This window comes from Parasteatoda tepidariorum, chromosome 11 (assembly GCF_982258835.1).
Source record: "Parasteatoda tepidariorum strain Cologne lab strain chromosome 11, Ptep-v5.0, whole genome shotgun sequence".
NCBI classification, from domain to species: Eukaryota; Metazoa; Arthropoda; class Arachnida; order Araneae; family Theridiidae; genus Parasteatoda; species Parasteatoda tepidariorum.
In genome coordinates, this window is record NC_141765.1 from 14,949,728 (window position 1) to 14,969,385 (window position 19,658).

Genomic DNA, 19,658 nt, shown 5'->3' on the forward strand with positions numbered 1-19,658 from the left:
ATAGCGATAACTCTTTCAAAAGTAAGCCAAACCGTGCAAAATTTGCATATGTTGTCCACTAAGAGTAGCTGAGTAAAATTGCAATATGCAAATTAGTGGCGCTGCACTCGGCTTACGTCATCTGCCTGGAGCATAAAAGTCCAAGTTTGAGAGAAAGCACACAAATTTTACTGTGATTGCGACATTGAAAATCTGAGATAGCCAATTCGTAATAATGACCTCTAGGCATCATTTGCCTGAAGAACTACGATGGAGAGCCATCGGGAGACTAGAGGCAGGGCAGAGTCAATCAGAAGTGGCCAGATGGCTAAATGTGAGTCCATCTGTGGTTCATAGACTTTGGAGGCAATTTCAAACCACAGATTCGGCATCTAGGAGGTTCAGTCAAGGACGGCCAACTGTTACGACCAGTGCCGATGACCGATATTTGACATTAAGTGCACGCAGGAATAGAACCGCTACTCCGACACATCTTAGATCCTCTCTTGCTGCAGCCACCGGAAGGTTGGTGTCAACGTCAACTGTGCGCAGAAGGCTCCACGAAGGTGGTCTGTATGCGAGACGACCAGCCATTTGCGTGCCGCTCACATCACGCCATAGGAGAGACCGTTTGCAGTGGGCCCGACAACATGTCCACTGGACGTCAGATCAATGGAGGCCTGTTCTCTTTACGGATGAGTCCAGGTTTAGTCTAGAAAGTGACAGTAGACGTTATTTGATATGGAGAGAACCTGGGACCCGTTATCATCCATCAAACATCCGTGAAAGAGATGCATACGGAAGAGGCAGTGTCTGTGTTTGGGGAGGCATATCCTTAGGAGGGCGCACATACCTCCATGTCTTTCCAAGGGGAACCGTGAATGCTCAGGTTTATCGAGACAACATCCTTGATGCTTATGTGCGCCCATATGCCGGGGCAATTGGTGATTGCTTCCTGTTACAGGACGATAATGCAAGACCACACAGAGCTCGCATTGTTGATGATTATCTTCAACAGGAAACAATTACTCGCATGGAGTGGCCAGCTCGATCCCCGGACTTGAATCCTATCGAGCACGTTTGGGATGCTCTAGGGAGGCGTGTATCTGCCATCAATCCGCCCCCTCAGACCCTTGCCACGCTTGCAACTGCTTTACAAGAGCAATGGCTCTCACTTCCTATTGAACTGATAGACCGCATAATTGAAAGCATCACACATCGCTGTTTGTGCTGTATTGCTTCTAGAGGCAATCATATTCCATATTAAAGGTACTTTTTCTATTGCAAACCGATACTTCCAATTTGTTTATTTTATACATGTGCTAATTTCTATACTACTATTAATGTCTGATAATTTCTTTTTATGTTGTTTAATACCTTACTATGTGTTGTATATTGTGGGTAAGTTTCATAAAATTCCATGTGTAATTTCTTGAGTTATCGCGATTTTTGTGAATTTTCCTTAATTTATGATAACCAGTGTATAATCTTTATTTGATTTTAAGATGTGTAATAACTGGTGATTAAGACATTAAATTGGAACAATTACGAGTAGAAATCCAAATAAATTGAGTATAGTTTTTAAAAGCAAATATATTTATACAATCCTTAGTATTAAATGATCATTCAATTAAATATAGAGAAAAGGCAGTAATTAATATATAGGATAAAATATATTTACTAATTATAATGTTAAGATAGCTTTCTTCTTCTGTTCTCTGATTTTTCATTGACTCAATAAAATATTTACTGATTACTTAATGAAAAATATATAAGAAATATTTCATGAAAATAAAATATACAGGGGTCGCATTCCCCCTAAAATTCATAAAATTCCTAAAACTATGTGCAAACCCTAAAAATCTGATAAAATTTTGTTGGTGTTCCTAAAAAATTAGAGTTATAGGCTAAATATAAATAAAAAAGCAATAATCTAAAATATAAGAATTTAACTACATTAATTAAAACTGTTTTAATTTTGCCACATGGGAATTCTGATCCTGAGAGAGTTTTTTCGATAAATAAAGCAATGCTTAATGTGAGTCACCATGAGAATGTACTATTATGTCTCTTAGAATAATCAAAGATACCATTCGAAATTATGGAGGAGTGTTGAAGATCACCACAAAACTATTGAGGGCAGTAAAAGAATCTCACAAATCATATCAAGAATATATTAGAAAAATGATCATGATTAATTGGTTTTTCTCTAACTTCTAATATAAATTGCTGATTTGAAATCTAATAATATTACTCAATAGTTTTTCTTAATAAAGTAAGGTAAAGGGTAATAATAAAGTTTTGATTAAGAAGGTAAAAATTAAATAAAAATCCAAGTTGGTGTTAATTTATTTTTTCTCTTGATTTATTCTCACTTTTGCCTGTTCCTGAATTATGCACTTAATTTCTGATAGGTAATATGTAAAGTTGAAATTTCATTTTTACACTTTAGAGATTTCATTCTTGACTTAATAAATTTCAGAGCTTTATTTTATGGCTTGCAATTATTTATGATATGTGTGGATGAATTGTAATAATCTTCTGTTAAACTACCGTGTGATCTGTTTTTATCCTAGCGAAATTATATATTACCCCAAAAATTTTTTGAAAAAATATCCTAAAATTACCCTAAAATTTTAAAAAACTTTGCTGCTACCCCTGAATATAATTCAAGCATACATGTAAATACAATATGACTCAAGCATACATTAATGTGAGATTCGAGGCACTATTTGGAGCGACAGATCACGATACGGAAATATCCCCCTATTTATTGAATGTAGGTAAATTTTCTGTTATATTTGAAGTGGTGAATTGAGAAGCTTTAAAAAATTTTTGGCCTATATTTTTTACTTTAATGCTAAATAGACTTGATTAAAATCATCAATAAAAAAGGGATTTTTCGAATGAAATTTACTAACATAATTAGAATTATTTAAATTATATCCATTTTGTATTCTTTTCCCTAATTCAATGCATTTAGTTACAAATTTAAACGAAGCAAGTACATTACGTCTTAAAAAATTTTAAATGTCAATAACACTTCTGCACTTGGCACCACCGCAATCTTTCTAAACTTTTTTTAACCGAAGCTTTCCTTCCCCAATCTTTGATAAAGGATATGATATACGAATGAGCAAAAAAACTCTTTACTGTGTAGCTATAACTTATAAAGGATGAAGGTGATTATCCTAAATTTTTCAGATAATACTTAAATGAATTAAATTTATAAGCATTTAAAAATTGAAAATTATTGAAGAGCAATCACACTATTAAAGGCCTAGCATAAATAATTTATATATTATTATAAATGTGTTTTGTGATAAAAATTGTAAAAAAATTTTACCCTCAGGCTTAAGGTTTTAGTGGCCCTAGGCATAACATCGAGGCTTTTGATCATGGTTGGTAAAAATAATGTTTTTTGTTTTGTTTTTTTACAGCACATCTGGGAAACATTATTTTTTTTTAATATTTGTTTTCGTGTTTAATGGTCAAAACTCTGACAAAATGTATAAATAATACTTAATATTATACTTTATAAAATGTAAACCAAATATTAGATTTTATATTATATAGGGTGACCCGGGGTAATTCACGATCACTCTGTTTCTGGGATAAATAATAATCACCTAAGTTTAATTTTTTAAAAAATTAATTTTTTTAAATTTGAGACATGAACAAGAAAGCTTGTACACTTCACTAAAGTATAACTACATTTACTTAATAATAGTTTTTTGTTTAATCTAACAAAATAAGTATCTTTTAAAATGTTTTCTGCATTTTCCATTTCAAAGATGGGTTTCAAAATGTGCACATTTCTGCAAAGATCCCCCTCCTTCTCTTAATAATAAATATTTTGAGTTACTTTCTTTTTCTTTGATATAAAAATAGTGTAAGCTTTTGTTTAATTGTTTCACATCTACTGTAAACATTATAATTGATTATAGGAAACTATATCAAATGTTGCCCCCTACAGATGGGGTAATTATTGATCACTGGGGTAATTTTCATTTCTTCTTATAGTATAAAAAATAGCTAATAAATAGTTAATTGTCTTTTCTTATATAACAGTTCATATTTATTAAGTGGAACAACTATAAAATATATTTTAACTATAATCACAAAATTTGTTTTTAACTGTATACAAGACAAATGTGTTCTGATATGCACCATTTCTAGCTTGTCTTACCTTTCTTCTGTCTTAATTTTATGTGTGTACATTGTTAGAATAATTTTTAAGTTGATAAATAAACCTAATATAAATATGGTGAGAAATTATAAGCCTAAAAAGGATACTAAGCTTCTAGAAAGTGAAAATAGCAAATTTTTTTTAATGATTGAAAATGAAAATTTCAGTGTGAGACAGGGTTTAAGCTGAGTCTAAAAATTCATTAGCAAAAAAGCTAAAATCTGAAAAAAAGTTTTAGCAAAATGCTATTAGACTTATAAAATTACTTTATATCAAACAAGTACTGTAAGTTATCTGACAAAGAATAGCTTAATGTACAAGAATATCAAAAAGAATACCTACAACAAAAAAAAACACATTTATTATTTATCAAAACATTTTGGTTTATAATTAACAATCTTCCTTTCTTTCATGTTTGCCCATTTTACAAATGCTTCTTGAAAGTTAAATGCACTTTCAGGGCCCTCAATATTAATCATTAACAAATTGTTTACATGGTTGATTAACAACCTGTTTCGAATATTAGTTTTAATCAAATTAAGGCAGCTAAAGCCCCTTTCACAGTCAACAGTGTGCATTGGTATTGTTGCACAATACTCTATAACAGAAGTTATTAATGGGTACTGTTCAGACACATCATTGGTATATAAAAATAAAAGTAATTCATTAAATGACATGTTTTTACATCGTTGCATTAAGATGTGTTTAAATAATCCCCATTCACAAAGTAACTCAGTTTCTGTAAACTGAAAATCTTTTCTGGGAGATTCCGAAAACAAATTGAAAATGTAACGGATTTCCTTTACACCATAATGCTGTAATTCTTCCGAACTATGGGGCATCCTGCTAGGTATAAATATATTGAACATTTCGATTTTATCCAAATCTCCCAATCTATCAGTAATATTTTCATTCAAGATATTTAGATTTTTTCTCCTTCTTGTTTGATCAAGTTTTTTTCATGGATGTTAGCGTCATGGTTTTTCGCGGAAGCTTTTTTTTAATGGAATTTAGTAAAATCCTTTAGCAAAAATGCGAAAATGCTTTGTTGAATTTTAGCATTTTTGAGGGGTCTTTTCGCATTTTGCAAAAAAAGCTACCGTAGCGGAAACCCTGGTGTGAGAGCTGCTGCCAGAGCTGAAGTGTTAATCTTTATTCCGGCTTTTTAAATAAAACGTTTTAATAGCTGCTTAAAAATATCTTTTTGGTTTATTTGTTTGATCCTAATGTCTTATTTGTTAATTACCATTGTATAATTATTTTTAAACAACCCATTTACTATAAAAACTGGTGATCAGTAATTACCCCAGAAATGATCAGGAATTACCCCTGAAATGATCAAGAGAAGGGGTAATTCCTGATCACTACAAATTTAAAATCTTTTAAATTCTAATTAGATTTTCAAACAAAAGAAGGTAGCATAGGACTCATCTCATATAGCTTCAAATTTCCAGTAAATATTAAAATTCTATCTTGAATAGTTTTTTTCACAAAATAGATGTTTGCATTTTTTGATCAGGAATTACCCCAGGTCACCCTAAACCAAATATTATAACTAAAATTCTTGACAGAGTGTCTAAAAGCAGAAAAAGTAATCAAATCTCATTGGTGTCACTTTTTCTCTATGCACCAGATAGTCAGAATATAATTTTTTTATTTGATTCAAGAATGTTAAGTGTATTGTTTGATTTCAGAATGTGGGGATATTTTCCTATAGTGCCAACTGATTTCGTCAAGGCATGATTCGATCCAGGAGACAGGGTTATTTCTGTACTGTGATCTGCGAGGCCAACTTAATTCGCGAAGGTGCAATTTTTCCTAGGAGAACCCAGAAGCTCATCCAAAGATTAAATTGTCAACAGGTGTGGGGCAGATTTTCACTAAAGAAGCTGAACAAGAGTCATGTGTCTCATGATTCTACGTTCGATCCTGATGTAATTGTTCTTCCGTCATACATCACGTGACTCGACATGACAAGTTTAATTTAGTAGGTAATAATTTTTTTCAGTATTTATTTTAGCTCAGTAATATTTTCCTTTTAAATGCAATTTTGAGTCTGTACGTTTTAATTAACCAGCAAAAAATATCAATATTACTTTTACAAATTATATTAAATTGAATTTTTAAAATACTTGAGAATAATATTTTAATTCTATATTTCATTGTCTTGGGTGCGCCCCCCTGCAAAATGTATAAATGCGCCTTATCTTAAACTTAAATTGTTTATATCTTAATACGAAAGGAAAACACTATGAAGATACATTTGGCTATTTATAATCATTAATTTTATTTTAATTTTAAAATTTTAATTAATTGCGATAGAAAGGCTGAATTTAGAACAGTACAAAATTTAACATTGTATTGAAGGTTGACATTGTATTAAGGGTTATTATTTGGGGGGGGGGGGAGTCACGATTCGAGTGTCGTATTAATACAAATCAAAAATATTTGGATCATGTGGAAATGCGTAGCAATACATGCTGAAAAAAACAATAGGAAAAATACTTAGAGAAACAGTACAATGCTTTAAAAAAACAAATATAAGTCAAAATTTAGTACAAGTTACACTTAGATATATGTGCTTAGGTTAACGATGCAGAAACAATACCTCGAGAAAGATTGTACTTAGAAATTAGTTCGATAGTATTGATACAAATAAATCACGTCAAAAGTGATTATTGAAAAACTCGAGAGTGTTTATAATGTATGCATTAAAAAGATCAGGATTTTACAAAATGCATGGAAATCCAGTAATAACCTCCTAAAATACTATCGAAAAGTCACTTAGATGGAACTGGACACAAATAAAGAGATTTAAAAGTGATTATTAGAATTTGAAATTCACCTATTAGTGGAAAAAAATCTTGGGATTTTTAAAACTTTGGAAATTTGTTGCGATAACCACCGAATAAAGCGATCTAAAAACTACATTAATTAAGATTTGGCACATTAAAAAATGCACAGTTCAAGATTTAAAATATCTTTATTTTCCAAGCAAAATTCTAATAACTTTTTTATTATATTCAGGTGCTGTCTACCATTGCGCAAGAAAAGCTGGTGAGCCCCAAATTGTGCACCCATATCATAGTGTATTATTTTCGGATTTTGCGCTCTCCTGCACTGCGGGGTGTTATTTATGCCACTGCTATATTTAAATTACTTAAAAATAATATTCAATTAAATTATTAAATCACTCAGAAATAAAATTAAACATAAATTATAAATAGCTTTATGATGTTCAATTAAATTTTTCAATTTCTCAAAACCAAAAAATAAATAAATAACTGATTAATTTAAATTTAATTTCAATTTTTAAGTAATTTTAAAATTGGATTCGACAAAAATATTAAATTGAAAATAAAACTAAATAGAAATAATTTTCGTGAAAAAAAGACAGGGTTTGTTGAAATGACTCAGACAACACTTTAAGATGGAACTAAATTCACAATCATTATAATTTCTTACTAATAAACAGGTCTTCAGTGGTAAACTATTAAATTTGGGAGCAAAAAAGTTCTTCTAAGAGAGATCTATTTAAAATATATAAAAGGGAGGAAATATAATGGATTGGCTAATTATATAACTCATATATAAATTTAGTAAATTGTAATTAGAACTTAGATTTCTAAAGCAATAAAACTTCCCAAATAATTCTTTAGTGAGAAATGTTGAAAGATGCCCCCCTCTCCCCTATATTTAAATTATGTAACTTTGTTGGGCAGATTTTTTTCTTCTCTAGTGAAATTTTAAATAACACTTTTAAAAAGCGTAATAAAGGAACTTTATTTGTTCTTATAATAATTATTCTTTTGAACCTAGCTAAGTAAGTTTATCGTCCTTGGATTACAAAAGATTTTTCATTTTAAATAATATATTTGATGCATTTTATTTGACTTACATTTTACGAGGCTTAATTTTCATAACAAACTGCGTCTAAGTACTGGAACCTTATGACATACTTTTTTTATCTGTATCCTGGCATATATTTTATCCTTTCTATTAAATATTTTCTATTTCATTAGTTTCTAAAATGCCATCAACGCTTCTGTTTCATGGTCATAATTTGCATGATTTTCATGTAATGAAAAGAACAAAAAAATATTATTTATTGAAAATTTTATGTTTTAGTATAAATTTAATATTAGACGTTCTACTATTTTTAGAAATCCTGAAACGTGTTCCACAAGAGTGTGCCTTTTGTAAAGATATATATTTATATATTTCCTTTTGTAAAGATATAACATATATGTCATATATTTAAGTTTCGATTTCTCAGGAACTATTGAACTGATTTTGCGCAAATTTTGTATTTTGCCATGTAAAATTATATACTTTAAAATGATGTAAAAATTTGTATACCTTACAATTCCAAATTTTTTTGACCATTATTAAATAAAATAATAAATATTTTCAAAAAGTTATTTTTAGCAAGGGTTTAGCATCTTTGAATTAACGAATTTTAGAATCGGGTCCAAAAAATTTTCAATTCGCTTGTAACATTCTTGAGATATAGCAAAATGCGCTAAAAGTAAAATTATTATTAAGGGGTCCAAACTTTAGAGCACTCTCCTGACTAAACTTTTGGGACTATATTTCCCAGATTGAGGCTACTTATATACATATTTTAGGGGTCAGAAATCTGAATCCGTTGAAAAGAAAGGTATGTTTATTCAGATAAAGTACATTTTTGTGTCTGACTTCATAACTTAAAATATCCTCTGATTTTACGCTTATTGATTAGCATATTTGAGATCACCCCCTCGAACCATTAAGACTGAGAAGTAGAATATGAAGATCCAATCACTAGATCAAAATTTATTCCGGATGGACCTTTTTTTGGTTCACGATACATATATATGCATATAATATAATTAAATTTTTCTCTTCACAGCAATTAAAAAACTATATGTCAAGCACAATTACGATTAGTTAACTGTTGTACGCAAAGACTCTAATATATTTCGAATGATGTTAGAAACATGTTAAATATTAATTTATTCCACAGCTAAAATAAATTAATATTTTGATTGAGGATTTCTCCGTTGATAAATTAATTATAATTTAAATAAATTTATCTAATAATTAAGTATTTAATGATTGCTTATCAGTATCTTAGTAAACTTAATTACACTTAAAAAGTACATATCTAGGGTGGTCTGTATGGAACATTCTGCATAATTACAAGAATGGGTAATAAGGACTTACTAAAACAAATGAATATTAAATATTGCAATCAACATCACTAAGCTTTTTTGGATAGGAAAATATTCAACAATCTTTATCAAAAATTTTTCAAGTCTTTCTTCACGACCCCTCTCCCTTTTTATTTATTTATTTTTATTTTTTTATTTCTGATTTTGTGTAAGAACAAGTTTAAATATAAATTTTGAAAGTTATTTGGCACTATTTGTTGTTTTAGTATCTTTGAAAGTAAAAGTTTTAGTTAGATTACCCCTAGTTTAAAAATTAATTATAAATAAAGAAATAAAAATTAGGCAGCAATTTTTTAGCTTTTTTTTCATAGCACATGACTTAATGCATGCACATTTAGATGGGCAATTTGTCATTTAACTTGATGTACTCGTATTCATATTCTTTCATCAAATGCTTCTTTAAGAACCACATGATTCATGCATTACATAAAAATATAAGCATATTTAATCTGCCACTACAATCGAAACCGGAGACAAAGTTATAAAATTTGCACAAGAAGTTAGGCTTTTACCAAATTTGCTAAGTCCCACGCCGAAATATTCGTTTTTTGAAAACTACATGCATGGAGAAATTGAAATTCCATTATACCTTCAAAATAATTACACCACTGGCTGTAACACGACTATTACACTCACACATAGAACTTTCTTTGAAGGGTGTAAGGTATTTTTTAATGACATCTTGGCAATTATTTTCATGTTTGTTTCAAGGATAAAAATTACAGACCTCTTACTGGAGTTGAATTAATGGCGATGCTCATGGAATTTACCATCAATATCTAGTGAAACTGTTTCAGACTATTTTTCTTAACTTTGTGAAATTGATGAAGTTGTGGCTTCGCACAATTATAGCCAATTAGGAGGAGCTGGTAAGTATTTCTTTCTTTTTTTAATGATTCTAAATGCTTTTGCTAGTCTTTTAAGTAATCACCAAGAATCCTAATAAATCTTAACTTAATCATAATTTAAATTGTTTCCTTTATTTTTTTATTATTAATAAAAACATATAAAAATTGTTTTAAACTTTACCTTATTAGTTTAGTTACCTAAAACTGAGTTAAGTGTGAACAAGCAAAATTTATTTCGAATTAAATTAAGACCAGAAAAATTAGCAATTGCATTTCATCGTATAACGTTAGCAACGATTTAGGAAAACATTCGCTGCAGAAACCTTCCAGTGTATGATTGGGTGATGATCCCTATTCATAGGTTATTTTTTTCAATACTTATGGATTATTTTTTTAATGATGAAAAAAAAAACAATGAGTGAAAGTTGCTAACACAAGCAAGAAAAAGTAAAGATCAACATTCCTTCTCTTTGCAACAGTTTTTTATATTTTAAATACTATCTCTCCTTTTAAGACATCTCCTTTTTTTAGACATCTTTTTTTTCTTATAAAAATCAAAGAAACTGAAATGACAGAACGCAACTATGAGCCAAAAGTAAAGAATTTTTTATCAAAGGTTTTGTTATCAGAAATGCATTGTAATCAAGGATTTTGTAAATAAAAAGAAAGAATAGACTTTTTCTGAATAGAGTTTTATTCTAAACTATAGGAACCTTATTTCCCAGATTGTAGGTACCCTCTATATTTTGAGAGTCAGAAATCTGAATTCTTTGAAGAAAAAAAAGAAGGTATGTTTACTTAGAGAAAGTACGTTTTTGTATTTAATTTCATAACTTAAAATATTGTCTGCATTAACTAAAAAAATTTTAATGCAAAAATTTACACGCAAACAAACGTGTAAAAAATTTTAATAATATGTTTACATTTTAAACAATATGTTATTAACGCACTAAAACTAAATATGCTTCGGACTGGTTAAAATTCTGTTGATAATATTGAATCACAAGGAAAAATCAGTAACAAAATTCTTTCAAAAGAAATTGAAACTTTAAACTCTTTTGAATAATACCTTCCTTCAAAGTTAAATAATCGTGAGGCTCATTCAACTTAGCGTTACATTTCGCTTCCCTGTACAAGAACCATAACTCTTAAAATTACGAAATCAAAATTCCTAAGTTTTAATATTTCTTTTTCAAGTTTAATTGATTATTTTTCGAATCCAAGTAATTGTTCAATTTGTTGCATTTAATATTTTAGCAAAATGTTTTTACATTAAGTTATTATATTTCATTATTTTGTAAGCAAATTTATTAATTTCGGGGACAGTATGGAATTTTAAGGGGGAAATAAGATGAATAAGAGGCCACCAATGGGGAATGCGAAGGAGTAAGCAAGGGGCAAAGCCATCCACCTAGAGAAAATAGCCAAGTCTAAGTTCAGTTTGTTTCATTTTTGGGCCTGCAATGGATGAAGGTTAGTGCTCAATGGAAATAATGACCCCTACACCAAAAACGGAAGAAATAGAATATTTGTTGTCGAGAAGTTTGAAGTTGTTGAATTTGAAGATAATCCTGGTGATCCAAATTGGAGGGAATTGATGCATTAATAAAATGTAAACTACTCTATTATAATCACCAACATTCGAAATTGAAACCAAATTAAATTAGGCCAATCAAAATTTAAAAAGCTCTATTTTTACGATTTGTTTCTAGTGAATGTTCTAACAGATGTTGTTCACATTTCTGATTTTGCTTAACCTTTTCCCATGGGCTGTGACAGCAGCTGACGCTTTCGGCGTAAGAATGGAGGAAGGAATCTTCTCCACAGTTAAAGGAGAGTATTACGTTGGAACGTTGGAAATATGGAAAATCTCAGCATTCGGCGCGAAGCGCCGCTAACTGATTCATCTAAATTTTGATGTCATAAACTAGAAAGTCCTAGATAACACCACGAAGGGTAATATTTGAGTTCAGGTTCACATCATTGCTGGGTTGGGACGTTGCTTGGAGTAAGATGGAACATCAGTTGGAAGGGGGGACCCCCTTTAGTAGAGTTTGTAGCAGGGTCAGCACTTCCTGGTTTTTCATGAGATCTTGTAATTCTTTCACAAGTGACACGAGTCGATGTGCAGTGGCTGTAGGAGTCTTGGCTCTGGTCTGGAAATTCTTATTACTGGGGCGGGCCTCGCACCCAGTAAAGTTGGAGGTGTGGCTCTTTCCGCAGTTGCAGCAGGTGGCTGGGGAGTCTCGGCTTTTCGTGCACTGAAACGAAAGATGCCCTCCGGCACATTTCATGCATCGTGGTTTTTCTGTACACGTTCGCTGAGAATGTCCAAATCCCTGGCATCGGAAACATTGTAGCGGCAGCCGGCCGCCATAGAAGCGCTCTACACTAACCGGGTGACCCTTGATTTCTTCCGTGTAGTAGACTTTCTTGTGATTGGCTAGCGTAGGCAAGATAACTAGGAAAAGTGGGAGGAGCCTGATGGCTCCACCCACCCTTTTCTGAAACTGGATCACTTTTGTGACTTCTAAGCTTAACTTCCCTAATTCTAGAGAAATTTCCGATGGATCAAAGTCCTTAGGGAGGCCTCGAAAGAGAACTTTCATGTACTTTGGTTGAGCTTTCTCGTCAGTAGTTGTTTCCATCTGTTCATCTATTTTCTCTCTCGTAGTTTCCTTTGGGGCTGTGATGTTTATCTCCGGCTGGGTGGCGGGGGAGATGTTGGTTCCCGGCTGGGTGGAGGTGTCTGAAGGAGAATTGCTGTTATGTGTCATGGGAGTTTCTGGGTCTTTGAAGTCTTTTTCCACGTTGTTTGTCTTTTTCCTCTTCTTTTTCCTCCTATTAGTCGATTCACTCATGGGTGCAGGTTGTGGTTCATCGAACGGTGCCTGAGTCACTTCACATTGTTCCTTAATCTGTTCGGTCTCTTGAGTGGGAGATGGTTCGTCTATGGTAGGAACTTGTTCAGGGATCTGTTCGGCTATGATGATTGAAGGGGTATTTTGAGCCTAGAGATTTCTTTAGGTTTTTTTCATTATTATTGATCAAGAGTTGTACTTTCTCTTGATTTAAACTCTCTGCATAAGGTAGCACCAATTCTTTCATTTTGCATGCTTAACATTAAATTCTGGATGATAAACATTTAAATTCAAAATGTACACTTTATATTTTACAACAGTTCTGCAAGAAAATAAGCCACAATGTTATTCCTTATTTTAGTTTTTTTTTTAAATCTTGGAAATTTTAAAATTTGTCTATAAATTCTGCATTTGAAAAAAAAAAAAAAACTCAGAAATTTATATTGTTTTTCAAAAAATGTGTGACCATGTTTTGGGAAATACTTACGCTGTTACTTATATTATTTGCTTTACTGATTAAATTGAAAACCTTTCGGGATTAAAATTTCCAATCATTATAAAATCTCTTAAGGTTCAAATTCTATACCTCTATTAGATTCTAATTATTTGGATTTCTATACCTTATCTTTTCAGATAAAGTTATATTAATATATATTTATAAAAATAACCATTCTGGAATGAATATCTTCCTTCCAAATGAAGAATTAGAGAAGCTAAATTTTATTTTATAAAATATTAAACGTTCTGCTGTCTAGAAACTTATATCTTAATAATATGAATTTTATTTTATATATAAGTTTTGTAAATATAAGACCTCTTTAGTTCACAATTTTTTTAATTTTGCAATAACATAGTATTAAACCTTAAACTAACATAAAAGATTTTAACTTTAATTTTTGTTTTGTATACATTTTGAGAAAAGCCTTTTGTAAACAATAGAATTTCTTTTGCTTACATTATCTTTGGTTAACTTATATGTTAAAAATAGTTATAAAATTTTTCTACTTATTAGTACTATGAAATATTCATCCCCTGCTTTGCGTATATTCACTAAATTCAGAAAAATATTTGAAGATCAATTTCTGTGTTTCAGTATGTTTAACAAATAACAATTTAATTGTATAAATGAATGTAATATATAAATAAATTGTACAAATAAAGTATTCTTCATTGTAAAATATTTGTTGAGTGTCATATATGTTATGTAAATAAATAGGATTTTGTAAACTTTGATTTCAATTCTTGTTTTGAATAACGAGGACATTGATATTTTAAAATTATTGTTGTAGGGAGAAGTAATGTTTATTATGTTAAATATCTACAAATAATGTATTCTTCATAGTAAAATATTAGATGAGTGTCATATAATATGTTATGTAAATAAATAGGATTTTTTTTTAAAACTTTGATTTCAATTCTTGTATTGAATAACAAAGTCATTGATATTTTAAAATTGTTTCAGGAAAAAGTAGTGTTTATTATATTAAATAACAAATAATGTATTCCTCATAGTATAATATTAGTTAAGTGTCATATAATATGTTATATAAATAATCAGGAATTTTTTTTTAAAAAAAACTTCGATTTCAATTCTTGTTTTGAAAAACAAAGTCATTGTTATTATAAAATTATTCTTGCAGGAAAAAATAATGTATATTCTACTTCTAATATGTATCCGTATTTTTGAGAATACTTTTGATTTTTTGATGCTCCTATATTTGTTTTGTAAGATCTATAACATAATTCTTGTTATATGGGTCGTTCATAATTCAGAGTGTTTTGATGCCCACTTGAAAATTATTTTTCTTTAGTTAGTGTTGGTGACTTAACATGATTTTTCTTTATAACATAAGCTTAACAGCTTAACATATATTCTAAGAAAAAAGCTTTTTAAAGAATAAAGAAATTTATGGAAAAGGAATTGAAAACATAGTTGTATGAAACATAAAGCTAAAATTTTTTCCTCAGAACTTTCCTGAAACAAAATATTATGCTTCGTTATATTTTATATTTGTGTTAGATACTCCAAATTACATTTTGAAATGAATATTAAAACTATTAATAGAATTTCGAGAAAGAAATTGTTATGCTAATGTTGTGTATCTGTGCAATGCCCTCTAGAGATCTGTCTACAAAAATATTACATTACAGCTATTAATGTTCTTCCCCAAGATTTATAATGTATATTATTGACATTTATAATGTGTTATATCGATATTTAAAATTAACTAAATTAAGACCATGAAAAAAAAAACTATCCATACTTGTATAAATATTAATTCAAAGAAAAATCAATTTTGCTTGCGAACAAAAGAGGTTTTTCCACATTATGACCAATTTTAACTGCGTAATAACTCTCAAGAAGAACTGATTTCACACTATATTGATTTGTTTAAACATGTACTTTTATTTAAATTCGATAGTGCAAAAAAAATATCCTATCCTAAATTTCAGAAGAGCAATCAAAATATTAGATATCTATATTATATTTACATTTTTATCTACTTATCATTTATGCCAGGTATTTTCAAATGAGAAGACGTAAAATTTTGAAATCTGAAAAATCAACATTAAATCAATGAAATGGCAATATATAATATTTTTTAAAGTCTGCTTTAACAAGTCTTGTGGATAAAATTATGAAATTAACAAACAATTAACTAATGGTTTTAATTTAAATTGGAAATATTTTTTAATTACACAAAAATAAAAATAAATAGAATAGAGAAAAGCAATAGATTGGAGAAAAGAAAATAACTAGTTTAAGAAAGTGAATAGTAATCATTATTTGACATTAGTTAAAAGGAAAACAATTTTTTGTTCTTGAATCTCTTTTAACTAAAAGCATGATTAACAAATTGTATACGGATAAAATAAAAGAAAACAGTGTGATTATAAAACTTTTAGATTAATATTACATTTTAAAAAGTGAAAATTTATAAAATTATAATTTAACTGAGGGTAAGTAATAAATTATGTATTTACTTTTCGAAAGAAGCAAAAAGTAACTTGTATCTAAAATTGCTGATATTCCTTTATAATTTGAAAAAGTAATAGAAATTTTAGATGGATACTTTCTTTCAAAACACTGTGCAGCAGGAAATTCAAAGAGTGTGTTATACCCTTCCTCTAACACAGTAATTTTTTATTTTTTTAACATATCAGAATCCACCTTTTGCTTATTTGTTTTCCTTAGAAATTTTTTTATAAATAGTTTTTTGTTAATAGACCAATGTTTGATAGTCCAATGTTTGTCCCATTTTTCTTTACAGAAAAAATGCTTACCTTCACAGAACAAATTTTTCTTAGAATATTTTGGGAGGTAAAATTACTATACTCAAGTCACTCCTATTGATCTCCAAAGGGTTTTCTTGAAGAAACATTAAAGGAAACTCTGCAGGCCTTAGTCTCTATGAATGACCGTCATCTCTGCATCAGCAGATTGTAAATTATCATGAGCAGAATACCATCAGTGAAAAGATCCAAGACAAGGAAGGCATTGCTACGCAGTTTAAAAGATTATTTTGTTACCTGAGTAATAAATATATTTCAACATTTTATTTTAGGAAAACAAGTTCGTTTTAACTTTTATTTTTTGACAAACAACTTTTAGAACCATAAAAAAGTTGTTTTTTTAAAATCTTGTCTTGCTTGACTCTGGCGCCCCATTTACTTGGCACCCTACGGCTTATGCCTCGGGCCGGCCTTGTATCTACATTATGAAAAATAAAACTTGTTTTAAAAGTTTTTACCTCTTTAAAGAAATAAATAAAGAACAACAAAAATGTTTTTAAACAATTTTGTTTATTAATTAAATATAACAAATTTACAAATCTGTAGTACCATGCTGTTTTCTTTAAAATTTGTCTTACAAAATATTTGAGGTATTCATCCATTTCAGGATCGATCACAGCTCTCTGAAAAAAAATATTTTTAAGTTGTAAATAATAATTTATTTTTAAAAAAACACAAAGAAATGGTAGTTTTGAATAGTAGTAGAGTTTAATCCCAAACAGTATAAAGTCCTATTTATGTTTGAGAAATATCATTTATTTCGTAAAACAAAATATACTTTTCATATGTTACCTAAAATGTTTTCATTGTGTAATCAGAAGAAAAATAAAATTTTGGTGTTTCATATATGAAACATTTCTATTTTTTCTCTGAAATATGTTGTTTTACTTTCAAACTATGTCTTAGTTTTTAGATAATACGTATCACATTAATTTAGAAAATTAAACTTTATGACAATTTTAAGATATATTAGTATAACTTCTTTGTCTAGTATTAATCATTGACTGTAACCCGGGATTCATCTCTGGCATTAGTAGGAATAAACTTAAATTGGTGATATCCATAATGAGTTAAACGATATAGTGAAATGGCATATTTAAATATAATTTTTTTCGTTTCGTGCATTTGCTTTGTTTTTACTATTTAATGTATTACTTTGAGTTTTAATAACTAAAAAGTGTTGCAATATGTAACAAAGTTCGATATAAAACTAATTTAATTTAGATTAAACCTTTTTTAAAACACCTTTTTAATGCAGAATTGTAAGTGGAAAGGTTTGACAGCTGTTAAAAAAAAATTTCTGGATTAATTTGAAACGCAGGATTTAATTTGTAAACCCATTTTTTAAATACAGAAAGAAAAATGTATCAAAGCTATAATTAAGGATACCTTTTAATTACTAATTTTTTGATATCTTAGTTCTCTTTTATACTTACTAGAGATAATTCGTGACTACTTATCTGCAAATTAGATTAAAATAAAAAAATGTGTATAAAATTTTGTGTATGTTAAATTGAGGAATCTATATTTTTTTCAGTTTTAGTCTTTACTTAATTTAAACTCTTATTACACAATGAATTGCATTATTAAAATTAAATTTTATAGAAATTTGTTTAGATTGCCATTTTTTTTTCAAATTTTATAGAGAAAATCCATTTTCATCCAGAAATGGGTGTACTATAATTTTGGTTCTATATATAAGAACCTTGCTCATTGTCTGAACACCAAATGATGTTTTTTTTTGTTTTAGTCTCTGAGGTATTGTGTATAGAAACAAAAATATAGTATATCCACTTCTGTACTTTCAATTGTGCTCTATTCATTATTTATTTTTTTTATTTTTATAAATATTACGATTTCTATCTTTAATAGCGCATTGCAGGTAGTTTTGAGGGTAAAAATTAACTACCACCTTTCTTGTGAAATTTAATGTATTTTAAAAATATGTTTTATAAAAATCTATTGTTATCAGGGCTCAAAAATTATATTCCCCAACATGTTCACGGCATGTAGAAATCCAATTGGGCATTTAAATACTTAATCAGATATACCATAAATTAATGTAAGCTCATGATACTCCTTTTTTTTAAGAGAGAGTTCCTTGTGGTAAATACTTTTATCTATTTATTTTTTGATTGCTATTTTTTGGTATTTTATTTTGAGCAGTGCATATTTATATGTTTCGGATCTGCCGTTTCAAGATGCCTAGCAATCTATTGCTAATATTTGTTTAACAGAAAATTATTTTTATTGCCGATGTTTGCATGGAATTTTGTGAAATTAATGAATCCTATTATAAACTGCCTCATTCTTTCCTTCCTCAATGGCACGACAGCCCCGGGTGGGCCCTGGCCTTCTCAATCAACTTCCTCCAGGCCTGCCTCTGCCTGGCAGTTGTCTTCCAGTTTAAGACTTTTAAGACTGAAAAGTCTCTTTCCACGCAGTCGGCCCATCTCAGCTTTGGTCGACCTCTGGGCCTTGATCCGATGGGCTGAGCTGAAAAGATTATGTTTGTCGAACGCTCTCTGTTCATTCGAATGATGTGACCAGCCCATTTAATTCTTTGAATTTTTACATACTTGACAATATCGGACTCTCTAAGGGCCCGATAGAGTTCTGAGTTTGAACGTCTGTACCAAGTACCATCAACTTGTTTTCCCCCAAAAATGGATCTTAGGATCCGACGTTCGAAGATTCCCAAGGAATTCTCATCTTTCTGTGTTGTTGTCCAAGTTTCTGAGGCATATGCTATGATAGGTCTGATTAAGGCCTCATTCTTTAGTTTTTGAATATTTGCAAATATTCTCGGTCTATCTTCAGAAATATATGATACCAAATTTAGTGAGAAATCACCAAGATACTGGATGCATCAATGTAGAAATGCTAATAATGTGGTATGTCCATTGAGGCAAGCAATGATTTATTCAAATAAGTATTGATGATTTACTAACTTTGATTCCTCAGCCGCTATTGAACATTAGTTATTTTACACAAAAGGAAGTAGATATGTTGCTGACCATGCACTTTCCGATAATACTCAATACTTGTGATCATATTTTGATAATAATATGTTGTTAATAATTCTCTGCAATCATACATCAGTGCTTATTTGTACAGAACAATCAATGAACATTGCAAAACAATTCACTTAAAATTAAAACATGTACATTATTGTTAATATAATTTTTTCCTCTTCAGTTTAATAATAAGCATATATTATTAAACTGTTATGTTTTTTTTTTTAATTATGCATTCTGTAAATATGTTTAGATAT

General features: G+C 29.6%; 1 protein-coding gene across 1 annotated transcript in view; it reads right to left on the reverse strand.

The window, feature by feature from the left end:
- Positions 1–16,875: 16,875 nt before the first annotated feature.
- Positions 16,876–19,658, reverse strand: part of LOC107445078 (calpain-A) — a 57,761-nt gene continuing 54,978 nt past the window's right edge. Inside the window, exon 13 of the mRNA XM_016059404.4 lies at positions 16,876–17,007. Coding sequence (XP_015914890.2) covers positions 16,998–17,007 — 10 coding nt within the window. The 3' untranslated portion in view covers positions 16,876–16,997. The remainder of the gene's footprint in view (positions 17,008–19,658) is intronic.